The sequence below is a fragment of the Nicotiana tomentosiformis genome, chromosome 1 (assembly GCF_000390325.3).
Source record: "Nicotiana tomentosiformis chromosome 1, ASM39032v3, whole genome shotgun sequence".
Lineage (NCBI taxonomy): Eukaryota > Viridiplantae > Streptophyta > Magnoliopsida > Solanales > Solanaceae > Nicotiana > Nicotiana tomentosiformis.
This window is the reverse complement of record NC_090812.1, coordinates 3,344,683-3,360,840: the sequence shown is the minus strand read 5'-3', so window position 1 is coordinate 3,360,840 and position 16,158 is coordinate 3,344,683. Positions and strand designations below refer to the sequence as shown.

Here is a 16,158-nt window from a genome sequence, read left to right as displayed (position 1 = left end):
GAGTCCATGTTCGACCTTATGAAATAATATCGATCGTGAGAATCATTATTGATTTGTTGTGTTGTACTAGTGTGTATATGTACATAATAATATATAAAAAAAAAAAAAAAAAAAAAAATATATATATATATATATATATATATATATATATATATATATATATATATATATATACATATATATTATATATTTATCTCCTTAAATTGTTATAACTTTCGTTTGTTAAGATTGAATATACTATTAAACTCCATTCTATAGTAGTAAGCAATGATTTTTATCTTCCCATTATTAAATAAGTAAAATCAATGGAAAACGATACTCACTACGAATTTGAATTAAACCTGATCAGGTAAATACAATAAAATATTGAAAAGTTAAACAATAACTATGTCAAAACTTAATTAGGGCGACACAGATAAAATTAGTGAGTATATGACTAATCATATATAATGGAGTTAGAAGTAATTAATTAGATATTGGCCTCTCTTTTTGGCCAAGGACGGCAGGAAAAAACAGAGAGATTATGAAGAATGAGTAGCCTTATTCCTCATATAAGTAAAGAGAAAAAGTAAATTAAAGTAAGAGCAGTCGGCTTCATGTTTATCTTTTGCTTTTACCTTTGTTTACACTCTCTTTTCAGCTCTCAAACAGTCACTTTCGCTTCCTTTTTAGAAAAAATATATTCACACCACCACTAAGCTGCCAAATTTTCCCTTACATAACTCCACAAACTTCATCTCCATTTCTTTGTCTTCTTCCAACATTTAGAACGCTTCCATTAATTTCCCTCGCCACAACAGCAAATTTCCAACCGTTGTGAAACATGGAGATATTGTCTCAAATCTGGTCTTTCTTAGGCCTTCTAACAGTTCTCCAAAACGTTTTGCCTACTCAGCTTTTATCCGTGCTTCACTCTTGCTATGAATCTATTCAAGATTTCTTCAGCCCTTATTCTTACTTTGAAATCCCTGAATTCAATGGCTATTGTGGAGTTGACGTTAATGATCTTTATCGACACGTAAACCTGTACTTGAACTCCATCAATTCCTCATCCACTTGCCCTCGTCTTACACTCTCTCGCTCTAAATCTTCCAAAAGCATTTCGTACACATTGGCTCCTAATCACACCGTTAATGACACCTTCAGGGGGCACCACCTTTCGTGGACACACCAAGTCGACAACGTTCAAGACTCCGTCGAAGAAAAGCGTAGCTTCACCCTCAAACTTCCCAAACGCCAACGCCTCGAGCTCCTCACACCTTACCTCGAGCATGTAACTGCTCGAGCAGAGGAGTTCGAGAGGGTTTCTCGTGAAAGGAGACTCTTCACGAACAACGGACATGGTTCGTATGAATCTGGCTGGTCCTCTGTTCCTTTCCGCCACCCTTCCACGTTCGAAACACTCGCCCTCGAGCCGGAGCTAAAGACACAACTCATGGACGACCTAACTGCATTTTCAGAAGGAAAAGAGTTCTACCACAAAATTGGACGTGCATGGAAGCGTGGCTACTTGCTATATGGACCTCCGGGGTCAGGAAAATCGAGCCTCATTGCAGCCATGGCGAACTTTCTTTGCTACGACGTGTATGATCTCGAGCTTAGCAAAGTCTCAGATAATTCTGAACTAAGAGCTTTACTCATACAAACAACAAATAGGTCCATCATTGTCATTGAGGATATCGATTGTTCTATTAACTTAACGGGCGATAGGATGACAAAAACAAGAAATAACCATTCCATGCACAAGAAGAACCGGCATGTCATAGGCGATAATGCAGAAAATAACGGACGGGTGACATTATCGGGCTTGTTGAATTTCACCGATGGACTATGGTCATGTTGTGGAGAAGAGAAGGTAATAGTTTTCACTACAAACCATAAGGACAATGTAGACCCGGCGTTAGTTAGATGTGGGCGAATGGACATGCATGTTAGCCTTGGCACGTGCGGGATGCATGCCTTCAAGGTCTTGGTCAAGAACTACTTAGGGTTGGACTCGCACGCTTTGTTTGACGTGGTGGAGAGCTGCATAAGGTCAGGTGGGACCCTCACGCCAGCTCATATTGGAGAGATCTTGTTGAGAAATAGAAGGGATGCTGACGTGGCAGTAAAGTCCGTGTTGGCTGCCATGCAAGTGAAGATTATAGGTGCTGACATGGATGCCACGGAGGGTGGACACGAGTATGATGACATGGCAAGGACACCGGAGAGTATAGGTCGAAGGTTGATGGAGTCACCGGATAATTGGCCAGAAGGTTCGCCGGAGAAGAAGAAGAAGAAAGATGGGTCAACATGGGAGAAAAATGTCAAATTCTTAGTAAGACTTAGATCGTTGACCAAGTCTGACTCAGGAAGAAGGGGTGTATAATCTTTGATTTTGCAGTCCGAAATGTAATTAATGGATGATTATCTAACTCATTAGTTAGATTAATCTGTTAAATCAGTGGCTAAAATGTAATGTTCAATTACCCAGTACTTACTACTCTTTGAAATGGAAGTCTTGGCTGGATTTGCCAGTCGTATTTATTTTGATTTGTGGTGTTCACTTTAGGGAACATTCAGATATTGTATTCAGTAGAAGTCAAATTAGTATTAAAGAAGTACATGGTAGTGTCACTGGAAAGGCATCATGCTACCGTCCAAATCTTAACAAAACCTTATAAAACAATCAAATAAAGAATTCATGAGTAACCTTGACCTTAGCTGAACCCAAAGGGCAAGAAACATATATGGATGGTCATTTTGGCAGAGACGATACGGTCATTATTATAAGAAGAGGCACAGAAGATCAATTCCTACTCTTGTTGTCAGAAAAAAAAGAAACTTGAGCTTTGCCAATCAAGACAGTAATCAAATTCATCACAAACTAAGAATTTTTATACCATCGGATTAATCCATTATAACACGTTAAATAGAACTATTAATATATAAAAAAAATTCATGATTAGCAAATATAACTTAAATTCATATAAATGTCAGATAAAAAATTCATATATATATATATTTGGCCGTACTAGCACGGGCCCAATAATTTGTGTTATATTGTATTATCCGATAAAAACTTAATGTGGTGATTAGTCTATTATCAAGTTAAATTCAATTTTTTTTTCAAATTGTATTTGGAAATAAACTTTACTTAATGAGAAATACTTTTCAAACGAAGTATTAATTTAAAATTCTATTTCATTATTCGAAGTATAAATAACGAACCAAAAATTAACACATATGTTTGTTTTACCCTAAAAATCGAGTAACAATTAAACTTGTAATGTGATTTTAAGGATACGCGAATTTGCTAAATACTAGTTGATTAACTTAGAGATAAACGATGCGAATTGACAAGAATGTAAAACAAACCAATGCTTGGACAATGCCCTCAAGCTGATTAACCCCCGAGAATAATGAAGTAAGAACAATTTAAAGAATAGTAAGTTGATGAACCGAAGCAAGAGATATTATATTGACTATTCGTGAATGTAAGATGCTTACAAATGATGGGGACTCCCCTTTATATACTAGAGGATTCCTAATTATGGTACAATTCTAATTACGGAAATAAATCCCATGATTGGTACCAATAACCGCTCTTGATTTGATTTGTTCCGGGATTTCCGCCGTGATCTTAGACTGGTTACGGATATTTCGCCATTCTGTTATTATGCTCCCCTCGAAGTCGGTCATACTTGGTCTCGATTGTTGTTGCCCGGCCTCGGTTTCAACGTACACTTCGATCTTTAGGCTCGATGTTTCATCTTCGAGCTCGAATCTGATTTATTACGAGGCTACCCCCGATGCAACTCCCTTGTCCCAATCAAACAACAAAATCGGGTAGGCCCGATTTTGACCGTATACAGATAGTCCCCTCGTTTCTTGGAGTGTAACGAGAAGAAACGGACTGAGCCTTCGATTTAGTACCTCGACCAATTATGACGTCACACTCGTGATGTATGTAAGCAATGGAGGCGACCGAAACATCGCGTTTACACAGTTCTCAAGATCATTAATTAGTGCCAGTTGACGGTCAGCCACCAGTGTTTTCAAACCGTTATAGTAGATATTATAAATAGACCATCTTCGTAACTTTCACAAACTCTACTTTCAAAATTTTTCCTAATCTTCAAAAACTCTTTTAATCCTTCAAGCTTATCAATTCTGCCGGTTCTTCAAACCCCGTTGGCCAATCTTTTAAAATAACAAGTTTCGTCTTCTTCTTTCTTTTTCCTCATATAACAATGGAGAAAACATCAAAAGCCGTTCCTCAGAAGGAAAAAGTTTCCTCATCCCGGCCGGTCGGTGATAAAACACCGGTGGAGCGCCGTATCAAAAAGTGCATTCCCGGGTCATGTAACCTTACTTCCGATTTTAAAGTTGAAAAACCCTCTTTGGTTCCTGGCCGATGTGAGCCCATATCGAGATATATATGCTCGATAACTGAAGGCGATCTCGAGTAGGTGAAAAAAGATTGCCACTAGGAAAACAAAGAGGTGGTAGTTCCTACCCCCGAGAAGGATATCACCACTCATGTGGAAGGGATTTTAAGTATTTACACTTACCCTTTCACGCTGGGTCCTGTCGATCCCGTTATAATCGACTTCTGCCGAAAATACCACATAACCCTAGGCCAAATCCACCCCTCTTTTTGGCGCATTGTTATTTTGCTCCGATTCTTCGTGAGCAAGGTCGAAGGGATGCCTTTCACCCTCGATCATCTCATTAGACTATACAGAACCCGTCTCTATCGAGGCGGATTAGTAAGGCTTCAGCGCCGAGCTACAAAGGTGTTGTTCTCGAGCATAGACGAGGACAAAGATTGAGGATGGATGGGCCGATTTGTCCGAGTCCGGACTTCTGACATAATCTCGGTCGAGAAAATGCCATTCCCCGAGGAATGGAACATGAAGCGTAAGTAAAAACCCACCAACAACTTCTGTTAATTGTTTTGCTTCTTTTATATTTTCTCATATATATCCTTCCTTATGGTGCAACGGTCTTGGGTGCCCGGTGCGATCCCGAACCTTGCAGGTTGGGTTCGAAAATTGGCCTCGACTTCCTCGTACGCTGAGCGCTCATGGCACGATTTGGCCGAGGTCCGATGGGAGGCCAAAACTCACGGTAAGCTTCTCTCTCTGTGTTCGATGCCTTCTTGTGAAATGCTTCATTTTCACTTGATTTCCTCCCATACAGGTCTTGGGGACAAAGCCGTCATGAGGCCACCTTCATCTGGGTAAGAGGAAGTCCCGAAATCGGCTGAGGAAAATAAGAGGAGAAGGGCCTCGCCTTCTGATATTCCAAAGCCTAAGAAGAGCAAGGCTCGTAAGTCGAAGAATGACTCCGCAGCCCAAAAACTATGAGGTGAAGAAAAGGAGGGAGAAGATGCCAACAGTGTGTTCGATATGCCCGTACTGGACTTTGATGTTGTTCGATATGCCCAAAGGATTTCGGGTATAATTTCTCTCCATTTTTCCTTAGCGTCGTTCAACCTTTTCTTTAGGTTTTGAATGATAGTCTTGTTCGACGATTCAGCCTATCCGTTCCCACTAGGGTGATACGACATTGATAATATCCTTTTTATTTTGTGGTCTTCGAGGAATTTTGTCATTTTGCTGCCGATAAATCGTTTTCCATTGTCACACACTATTTCGGCGGGTATCCCAAATCAACATACGATGTGATCCCAGATGAAGTCTATAACCTCTTTCTCTCTCACTTTCTCGAATGCCTGTGCTTCAACCCATTTAGAGAAATAGTCAGTCATAAATAAAATGAACTTAGCTTTACCTGGGGCCGATGGCAGAGGGACGGCGATATCCATTCCCCATTTCATAAATGGCCATGGGGATAAGACTGAATGAAGTTGTTCTCCGGGCTGATGGATCATAGGTGCGAACCTTTTTCATTTATCACATTTTCGAACAAACTCCTTTATGTCTTTTTCCATGCTATCCCAGTAGTATCCTGCTCTAATGATTTTGTGAATCAGTGATTCGACGCCGGAGTATTTCCCACAAGTGCCTTCATGGACCTCTCGTAGAACATAATCGGTGTCCCCTGGTGCTAAGCATAATGCCAATGGTCCATCGAATGTCCTTCTGTATAATGTTTCATCTTCAGCCAATGTAAATCGAGCAACTTTGGTTTGTAGGGCCCTCGACTCTTTAGGGTCCGATGGGAGCTTTTCGTTCTTCAAGTATTCAATATATTTATTACTCCAATCCCAGGTTAAGCTTGTAGAGTTTATCTCGGCATGACCTTCCTCGATCACAGATCTCGAGAGTTGAACAACAGTCCCCGAGCTGATCTCATCTTCCTCGACCGATGACCCCAAATTTGCAAGTGCATCGGCCTCACTGTTTTGTTCTCGAGGTACATGCTGTAAAGTCCATTCCTTGAAATGGTGCAAAGTTACCTGCAGTTTGTCCAAATACCTTTGCATTCTATCCTCTCGAACTTCGAAGGTTTTGTTTACTTGGTTCACCACCAGTAAAGAGTCACACTTGGCTTTAACGACTTCTGCTCCCAAGCTTTTAGCTAGCTCGAGACCTGCAGTCATGGCCTCGTACTCGGCCTCATTGTTAGTCAACCTATAAGTTTTGATAGATTGCCTAATAGTGCTACCTGTGGGTGGCTTCAAAACGATGCCTAGCCTAGACCCTTTCACATTCGAAGAACCGTCTGTGAAGAGGGTCCATACCCCCGATGATGTACCCGATTTTAACAAGAGTTCCTTTTCAACTTCGGGTACGAGGGTTGGCGTGAAATCGGCCACGAAGTCCGCTAAAATTTGAGACTTGATGGCCGTCTGGGGTTGATATTCGATATCGTACCCACTGAGTTCGACGACCCATTTGGCCAATCGGCCCGATAGTTCGGGCTTGTGCAAAATATTACGAAGTGGGTAAGTGGTTAATACGCATATGGGATGACATTGAAAGTATGGTCTTAACTTTCTAGAGGCGCTTATCAGTGCAAGCGCCAATTTCTCCAAGTGTTGATATCTAGTTTCTGCTTCTCCTAAGGTTCGACTTATATAATAAACGGGAAATTGCGTACCTTGCTCTTCTCGAACTAGGACACCACTTATCACTATTTTCGATACTACCAAGTACAAGTAAAGTTTCTCATCTGCCTTTGGAGTGTGAAGTAGTGGTGGGCTTGATAGGTATCGTTTCAATTCCTCTAAGTTGGCATTCCGGGGTCCAGGTGAAATCGTTCTTCTTTTTGAGTAGAGAGAAAAATCTGTGGCTTCAATCCGACGACCTCGAAATGAATCGACTTAAGGCAGCTATCCATCCAGTTAGCCTCTGCACAGCTTTTACACTATCCGCGATAGTGATTTCTTCGATGGCCTTGATTTTATCGGGGTTGATCTCGATCCCCCGATTCGATACCATGAAGCCAAGGAACTTGCCCGAACCGACCCCGAAAGTATATTTCTCGGCGTTGAGCTTCATGTTGTATTTTCTTAAAATCTCGAACGTTTCCTGCAAATGAGCCAAATAGTCCTCTGCGCGCAGGGACTTAACTAGCATGTCATCAATATAAACTTTCATTGATTTACCTATTTGTTCTTCGAACATTTTATTTACTAGTCGTTGGTAAGTAGCTCCTGCATTGTTTAGCACGAAGGGCATTACATTATAACAATATGTTCCATACTTGGTGATAAATGAAGTCTTTTCTCGATCCTCCGGGTTCATTTGGATTTGATTGTACCCGAAATAGGCATCGAGAAAAGTTAGGATCTCGTGGCCGGCCGTGGCATCGATCAAGCGATCGATGTTAGGCAGTAGAAAAGAATTTTTGGGGTACGCCTTGTTTAAATCCTTATAATATACACACATTCTAAGTTTGTTCCCTTTTTTAGGGACTACAACTACATTGGCTAACCATTCGGGATATTTCACCTCCCGAATGGACCCTATTTTGAGAAGTTTAGTTACCTCGTCCTTTATGAATACGTGCTTTACCTCGGACTAGGGTCTTCTCTTTTGCTTCACCGGTTTAAACCTAGGGTCCAGGCTTAGCCGATGCATCGTTATATCTGGTAGGATCCCTGTCATGTCTAAATGGGACTAAGAAAAATAATCTATGTTATCAATAAGAAATTAAATAAGCTTTTTCCTGAGTTCGGGGGTTAATCCCGTTCCCAGGTATACTTTTCGCTCGGGTAGGTACTCGATCAATATAGCCCATTCCAGCCCTTCGACTGTTGATTTGGTGGCGTCAGAATCTTTGGGAACAATAAAAGTTCAAGGGGTCAGAAAATCCTCCTCTTCTTCTTCTATCTCCTGCTTCCCCGATTCGGTCGAGGCTGATGGCTGTGATTGCTATTTGTCTTCCTGTTTACCTTTGATGCTCGACCTTTTCGAGGTTGATAGTGTCGATATCGGTGTTACCTCATCGACCGCAAACATTTCCTTTGCAGCATGCTGCTCCCTGTATACATTTTTTACACTACCCAACATCGGGAATTTCATCATTTGGTGGAGAGTTGAAGGGACTGCCCTCATATTGTAGATCTAAGGTCTTCCGAGCAGGGCATTGTACCTCATGTCGCCCTCGATTACGTGGAACTTGGTATCTTAAATGGTTCTAGCCACGTTCACCGGGAGAATAATCTCCCCTTTAGTTGTTTCACTAGCCATATTGAAGCCGTTTAAGACCCGAGCTGTGGGCACGATTTGATTTTGTAGGCCGAGCTGCTCCACGACCCTCGATCGGATGATATTCGCCGAGCTACCTGGATCCACTAAAACACGCTTAACTTAAACTTTATTTAATAATTTAGAAATTACCAGAGCATCGTTGTGGGGCTGAGAAATGCCTTCTGCTTCTTCGTTGTTGAATGATAAAGTGCCTTCGGGCACATAATATCGGGTTCATTTTTCCCTAGTGATTGATACCTTAGTGCATTTGAATATGGGTCCCTGTGGAATGTCGACCCCACCGACGATCATATGAATGACATGTTGGGGTTCCTCTTGTTCATTTTCCTATTGACGTCCCTTTTTCTGAAATGATTCTTAGCTCGATCGCTGAGGAACTCTCGAAGGTAGCCCTCATTGAATAGACGGGCTACCTCCTCCTTAATTGCCTGCAATCCTCGGTCTTGTGACCATGCGTGCCATGATACTTGCACATCAAATTTGGATTTCTTTGGGAATGATCGGTTTGTATGGGTCTGGGCCACCTAGTATCTCTGATCCTTCTGATTGCCGATACAATGCCCGATGCATCGATGCTAAAGTTATATTCCGATAATCGAGGTGCCTCTGTGGGATCGGCATACTTGTCAAAACCACTTTTGCTCATAAGTCCCTGAGAATTCTGTCCTTGATCACTTCTTCGATCGTTACGGGCGGAATTACGTCCTGAAGCCTTGTTCCTTCGATCTGCGGTATATAGTTGATATCGGTCTCTGTTTGACCTTGGCTCCCTGTCGACGTCCCTCTGGTTTTTAATTGCCGACCTATTTGGATGTATTGAACCGGAGGGGGCTCCTAATTGGTCGTCCTCGACCCTGATCTTCGATTGATATCGATTGTGCACATCTTCCCAAGTTACAGCTGGATACTCGATCAGATTTTGTTTTTAAGTGATGCTATCAAACTCCGCTCGTTCAACCATTGGGTGAAAGCTTGAATGGCCCAATCATCTATGACCGGTGGCAACTCCATGCGTTCCATTTGAAATCGGGACACGAACTCCCTCAGCATTTCATTATCCTTTTGTTTTACCTTGAAAAGGTCCGATTTTCTTGTTGCGACCTATGGCCCCGGCGTGTGCCTTTACGAAAGAATCTGCTAACATGGCAAATGAATCGATGGAATTTGGTGGCAGGTTGTGATACCAAATCATTGCTCCCTTCGAAAGGGTCTCTCCGAAGTTTTTCAATAGCACAGATTCGATTTCATCATCTTCTAAATCGTTACCCTTGATGGCGCATGTATATGAAGTAACATGCTTATTGGGATCGGTGGTCCCATTATATTTGGGTATGTCTGGCATACGAAACTTTTTTGGAATAGGCTTCGGAGCCGCACTTGGAGGAAACGACTTTTGTACCAACATCTTCGAATCCATCCCTTTCAAGATTGGCGGTTCCCCCAGTATCTGATCAACTTGAGAGTTGTATGTCTCCACTTTTTTATCGTTGGCTTCGATTCTCTTCTCCCCTGATTCAATTCTTTTGGTGAGCTCCTCGAGCATTTTCATTACCGCAGGATCAGTCCCCGATTCGTTACCATTCGATCCCGGTACTGGCTCGGTACGGCGAGTAATTTCTGGCTCGACCCTATTCGGAGCTCTATGTTGATTTTGTAACTGAGCAATAGCATCTTACTGAGCCTGAAGCATCTCGAATATCACTTGGAGACTGACTCCTTCGTCTCCTCTGCCCTGTGTTCCTTGGCCACTAGATCGTCTTTCTCTGTGTACACTCCCATCGAGATCTGCGCCTAGGTCCGCGTTTAGAGCAACGTGTGAACTGACATCGACTGGGTTGGCAACCGGTGCTCCCCCGAGATTAGCTTGTGGCACCTCGACTCCTGGAGCAATCATATTTTCGTTCTCACCGTGGAATCTGAGGCCATTGTCACCGTGTATGGATGCGTTTTGTGAGTTTGACATGTTTTAACCTAAAAGCAAAGATACTTGACAAGAGCAAGCGTAAAATAGTGTATTTTATCAGAATCAGTACTGAACAATCACTATTATCCTTAGCCCCACGGTGGGCGCCAAACTGTTTTACCCTAAAAATTGAGTAACAATTAAACTTGTAACGTGGTTTTAAGGATACACGATTTTGCTCAACACTAGTTGATTAACTTAGAAATAAATGATGGGAATTGACAAGAATGTAAAACAAACCAATGCTTGGACAATGCCCTCAAGCTGATGAACCCTCGAGAATAATGAAGTAAGAACATTTTAAAGAACAATAAGTTGATGAACCGAAGCAAGAGATATTATATTGCCTTGATATTCGTGAATGTAAGATGCTTACAAATGATGGGGACTCCCCTTTATATACTAGAGAATTCCTAATTATGGTACCGTTCTAATTAAGAAAATAAATCCCATGATTGATACCAATAACCGCTCTTGATTTGATCTGTTCCGGAATTTTCGCCGTGATCTTCGACCGGTTACATATATCTCGCCATTCTGTTATTATGCTCCCCTCGAAGTCGGTCATACTTGGTCTCGATTGTTGCTGGCCTCGGTCTTAATGTACACTTCGATCTTTAGGCTCGATGTCTCATCTTTGAGCTCGGGTCTGATTTATTATGATGCTACCCCCGATGCAACTCCCTTGTCTCGGTCAAACAGCAAAATCGGGTAGGCCCGATTTTGACCGTATACAATGTCATTCAACGAATAATATTTCAAGTTGAAGTTGAAATATTATATGTCCAAATTAACCGAGCTTTTAAATATTATTTTGCAATTTCAAGTAAATGTTATCCAAATGCATACTATAAGTTACAATGTTTGACCAGGACATATTTTTATAAAAACTTATATTATGAAAACTTCTTAAACTCAAATATTTATAATGGATTATCAATCTTACATCTGTATATACTTTTAATTCTAACCAAATTTAATAATTAGGAAGATACACAAATATGACCCCTAACATTTTTACTATAGCTAGAATACAACATCGGATATGATGGAAAAGAAGGAGCTTTTCCTTTTCTACATATTTTAGTTTTCAAGATTTTTCTTATTTTCTTTAATTACTCTAAAAGTTATATAGGACGTGAATTTCTTATATGATGCAACTTTCTAGCCTCCATTGAACTTCCATTCAGTAGTGATCTTTAGTTTTAATCTTTCTTTTTCCAAGCTTGTTTCATCTATGCCATTTCTAAATAGTACTTAAGTGATCTCTTTATGATTTTATTCATGAAGTTTCAATGCATAGTCGCATTGACATCAAAGAAAAAGTTTAGCTAACATTAATGATTTTGCCATGAAATAGCACTTCTTAAGTGCAACGTTGATATTCAAGTTGAAGTTAAAGGAAGAATGCCAACACGTCTTTCGTAAATGTTGGATTCATTGCACTCGCATGGGCTAACGTGTAACTGAGCAAAGGATTACAAAGTGACTACATAGCGTTGTGAAATGAAAATTTCAAGTGGGGACTACAGTGTTAGCGCGTGAAGATGGGTACAAATTGAGCATACTGAGGAGAAATGAAGATGGGGCATACTTTTCAACCAAAAAATCCACGTGTGCTCAAGGATATGAAACTTTAACATTGGAGAATAGCAAAACGCCGTCAGCTCAGTAATTTAAATGGCAAGTACCGTGGTGCCCACATGGTCATGTTGTCTAGGTAGAAATGACTATATAATCCTACTCTGAGCCACATGCGTTGACAATTTTAAGGACATAATAGACTATTCAAAATATGGTTGCGCACGAAATGACTAAATTGCCCTTGAAATGCAAGCAGGCATAATGACCCCAGCTGCTTCCCACGCGGCTTCTATATATATATATATATATATATATATATATATATATATATATATATAGGTAAAACCGTGGCTAATGAGCACCCCGATTTCCCAGTGAGGAAAACGAAGCAAAGACATGACTACATGGGATCGAAATCGAAATTGAAATCGAAGCTGGAAACTACTTGTACTAAGGCCCGAAGGGAGTGCTCGCCACCAAAACCCGACTACACAACACCCTCGAATCCGGTATGAGCTCTAAGACCTCGGAAAGCACTACAAATGGTTGCACACGACTAACAGAGGGTCGTGATATCTGCACCCAATCGAATATCACAGCGCGGATCTTGCCTGATGCCGGTAGCGCATCAGTAACTGATGCATAAGGAGGATTTTTACCTCTTTTAGAATTGTACTAGGGGTAAAACTCCCCTACTATATAAAGGAGAAGTTTCTTATTCAATGGACACATTGTAACACACATATCAAGTCAATACAAACTCGTTTCTCTGCTTCCTGGTTATTGAAAAGTTTTTATTTTAATCATAGTTCTTCATACACATTTGGCTCCAAATCGAGGGTCCGGTAGAGGGCAAAATTATTTTAAGCTTAAATTCGAGCCCGGACTCACCGTCATAACTGCTTTGGTTATTTATTTTATCTTTAATTCACTTATCTAACATTCTTGATTATTTGTGTTGAATCAATCCACATATCTTTAAAATCACGTATAAATTCAATTGTTATCCATTTTAAGGATAAATAGTTTAGCGCCCACCGTGGGGCTAAGGATAATTGTGGTGATTTGATACAAATTTCCATAACACACTCTATTTTACGCTTGTTCTTTAAGTTTTCAATTTCAGGTCAGCTTAAAGATGTCAAATTCTCAGTCTGCTCATTTGAACGTTGAGACTGAATCTGGCCATCATGGCAAAAATAACAATCTCGTGCCTAGCAATGAGGTGCCCATGCTAATCCCAACGGAGTCCCAATTGCCGATCCAATCGACGCCAATTCGTAGGTCGCTATCGACGCATATTTGCCAGCTGACCCTCGAAAATAGCGTTTGTGGAGGCCCTCGACCAACAGTCCGAGAAACGCCTGAAAGCAAAGGTGATGGGATTAGTCTGCAGTTAATCTTCGAAATATTGCAGACTCAACAAGCGGCAATAACACAACTACATAATCATGGCCACCCCCTGGTAGGGTCGAGCTCGGACGATCCCGGGAGAACACTCGAAGAAACGAGCAAACCATCGAAAGGTCGAGTGAAGCTAAGCTCGGGGCTAACCCCGAGATAATGAAAATGCTTGAAGCACTGACGAAGCGGGTGGAATCAGGCAAAAAGAAAATTGAGGCCAAGGAAAAAAAGGTGGAAACATATAACTTCAGGGTCAATCAAAGCGACGACAGGTCTAAGAGAGTCGTCGATCATGAATCAACGATATAATGGAGATCGCAGGGAAAATAGGTTCGGGCGTCACCATACGATGAACGAAAAGAGAAATGATCGAGGGCTAATAACCGAGGTCTGATGAGCAAAAATAGTTTCGATAGATCACTCGGGACCAAGGAGGCACCAAGATTGTCGGAATATAACTTCAACATAGATGCTGCCGGTATCATGTCGGTCATCAGGCGCATCAAGGATACCAAGTGGCCTCGACTATTACAGCCCGACCCTACCTAGAGAGACGATTACTGGCAATTGAGAGAAGAAGTCTCCCGGTTGTACGTGCACCTACGAGAATTTCTGAGTGATCGAGCCAAGAACCACTTCAGAAACAAGGACACCAGCAAACAGACCGAACATGAGGAACCTCAACACATCATCAATATGATCATTGGAGGGGTCGATGTCCCTCAAGGGCTGATGATAAAATGCACTAAAGTATCTATCACGAGGAAAAAATGAACCTGAGATTATACCCCGTAGGGACCCATTTCATTCAACGACGAGGATGCCGAGGGCATCGTGCAACATCATAACGATGCATTGGTAATATTCGTACTTATCAATAAATCTCGAGTTAAACGTGTGTTGATTCCAGGTAGCTCGGCCAACATTATCATATCAAGGGTCGTAGAGTAGTTGGGGTTACAAGATCAAATAGTTCCAGTAGTCCGGGTGTTGAACGTATTTAACATGGCATGCGAAACCACTAAAGGGGAAATGACCTTACCGGTGAATACAGTTGGGACCATCCGGGAAATAAAGTTCTATATGATCGAAGGAGATATGAGATATAATGCTCTGTTCGGAAGACCATGGGTTCACAACATGAGGGTGGTTCCATCAACCTTGCACTAGGCATTGAAGTTCCCTACACCAAGAGGAATCAAGATGGTATACGGAGAATAGCCGGCTGCAAAACAGATGTTCGTGATCGATGAATTACTCCCGGTACCCGCTGTTTCAACATTAAAAGCACGAGACCGACCAGAAATGCCGAAATTAAATAGCAAACACCGATGCCGGTCCCGGTTGGATCGGAGGAACGAGGAGTCGATGAGGAGGATGATTACGGAGTTCCGAGATCATTCATAGATCCTGATGATACCGACGCCACCAAATCAATGATCAAAGAGTTAGATTAAGTCATATTGATCGAGCAGTTGCCGGATCAAAAGGTATACCTAGGCACGGGGTTAGCCCCCGAGCTCATGAAAAAACTCATTAATTTTCTTAAAGAAAACGTAGATTTCTTGATATGACAGGGATCCCACCGGAGGTAACCACTCATAAGTTGAGTTTGGATGCAAAGTTCCACCCGGTAATAAAAAGAGAAGACCTCAATCCGAGGTCAAGCATGCATTCATCAAAGACGAGTTATTTAAACTCCTTAAAATAGGGTCCATTTAGGAAGTTAAGTACCTGACAGGTTAGCTAACGTAATAGTGCCTAAAAAGGAAATAAGCTAAGAATGTGTGTAGCTTACAAGGACTTGAACAAGGCATACCCTAAGGACTCTTTTCCTTTGTCTAATATCAATCGCATGATCAACACGATGACCGGGCATGAGATACTCATCTTTCTCGATTCTTATTTTAGGTACAACCAAATTTGGATGGACCTGGACGATCAGGAAAAGACTTCTTCTAACACTAAATTCGGCACCTATTGATATAATGCAATGCCATTCGGATTAAAGAACGCATGTGCCACCTATCAACGCCTAGTAAACCGGATGTTCGAAGAACAAATAGGAAAGTCATTGGAAGTTTATATTGACGATATGTTAGTTAAGTCCCTGCGATCAGAGGACCATTTGAAATATTTGTAGGAAACCTTCGACATATTAAAGAAATACAATATGAAGCTAAACCGGGAGAAGTGCGCATTCAGGGTCAAATCGGGAAAATTCCTTGGGTTCATGGTATCCAACTGGGGAATCAAGATCAATACCGACAAAATGAAAGCCATAGAAGACATCAACATGGTGGACAACGTTAAGGCCGTTTAGAGGCTGAACGGGCGCATAGCCGCCTTGTGCCGGTTCATATTGAGATCCTCGGATAAAAGTCATAGGTTTTTCTTACTGCTGGAAAAGAAGAATAACTTCTCCTGGACTCCAGAGTGTCAACAAGCTTTGGAAGAACTCAAATGGTACCTATCATGTCCGCCCTTGCTCCACACTCCAAAGGCGGATGAGTAGTTGTACCTTTACTTGGCGGTATCCGA

At 41.4% G+C, this 16,158-nt stretch overlaps 1 protein-coding gene across 1 annotated transcript; it reads left to right on the top strand.

The window, feature by feature from the left end:
* Nucleotides 1-478: 478 nt before the first annotated feature.
* Nucleotides 479-2,532, top strand: LOC104109568 (AAA-ATPase At4g25835-like). Its single transcript, XM_009618899.4, has one exon. The coding sequence runs from the start codon at nt 824-826 to the stop codon at nt 2,366-2,368; it is 1,545 nt and encodes a 514-aa protein (XP_009617194.1). The 5' UTR covers nt 479-823; the 3' UTR covers nt 2,369-2,532.
* The last annotated feature ends 13,626 nt before the right edge of the window (nt 2,533-16,158 follow it).

What these genes read in the sequence shown, in the direction of transcription:
- LOC104109568 (XM_009618899.4), top strand. Translation starts at nt 824, where the DNA reads ATGGAGATATTGTCTCAAATCTGGTCTTTCTTAGGCCTTCTAACAGTT.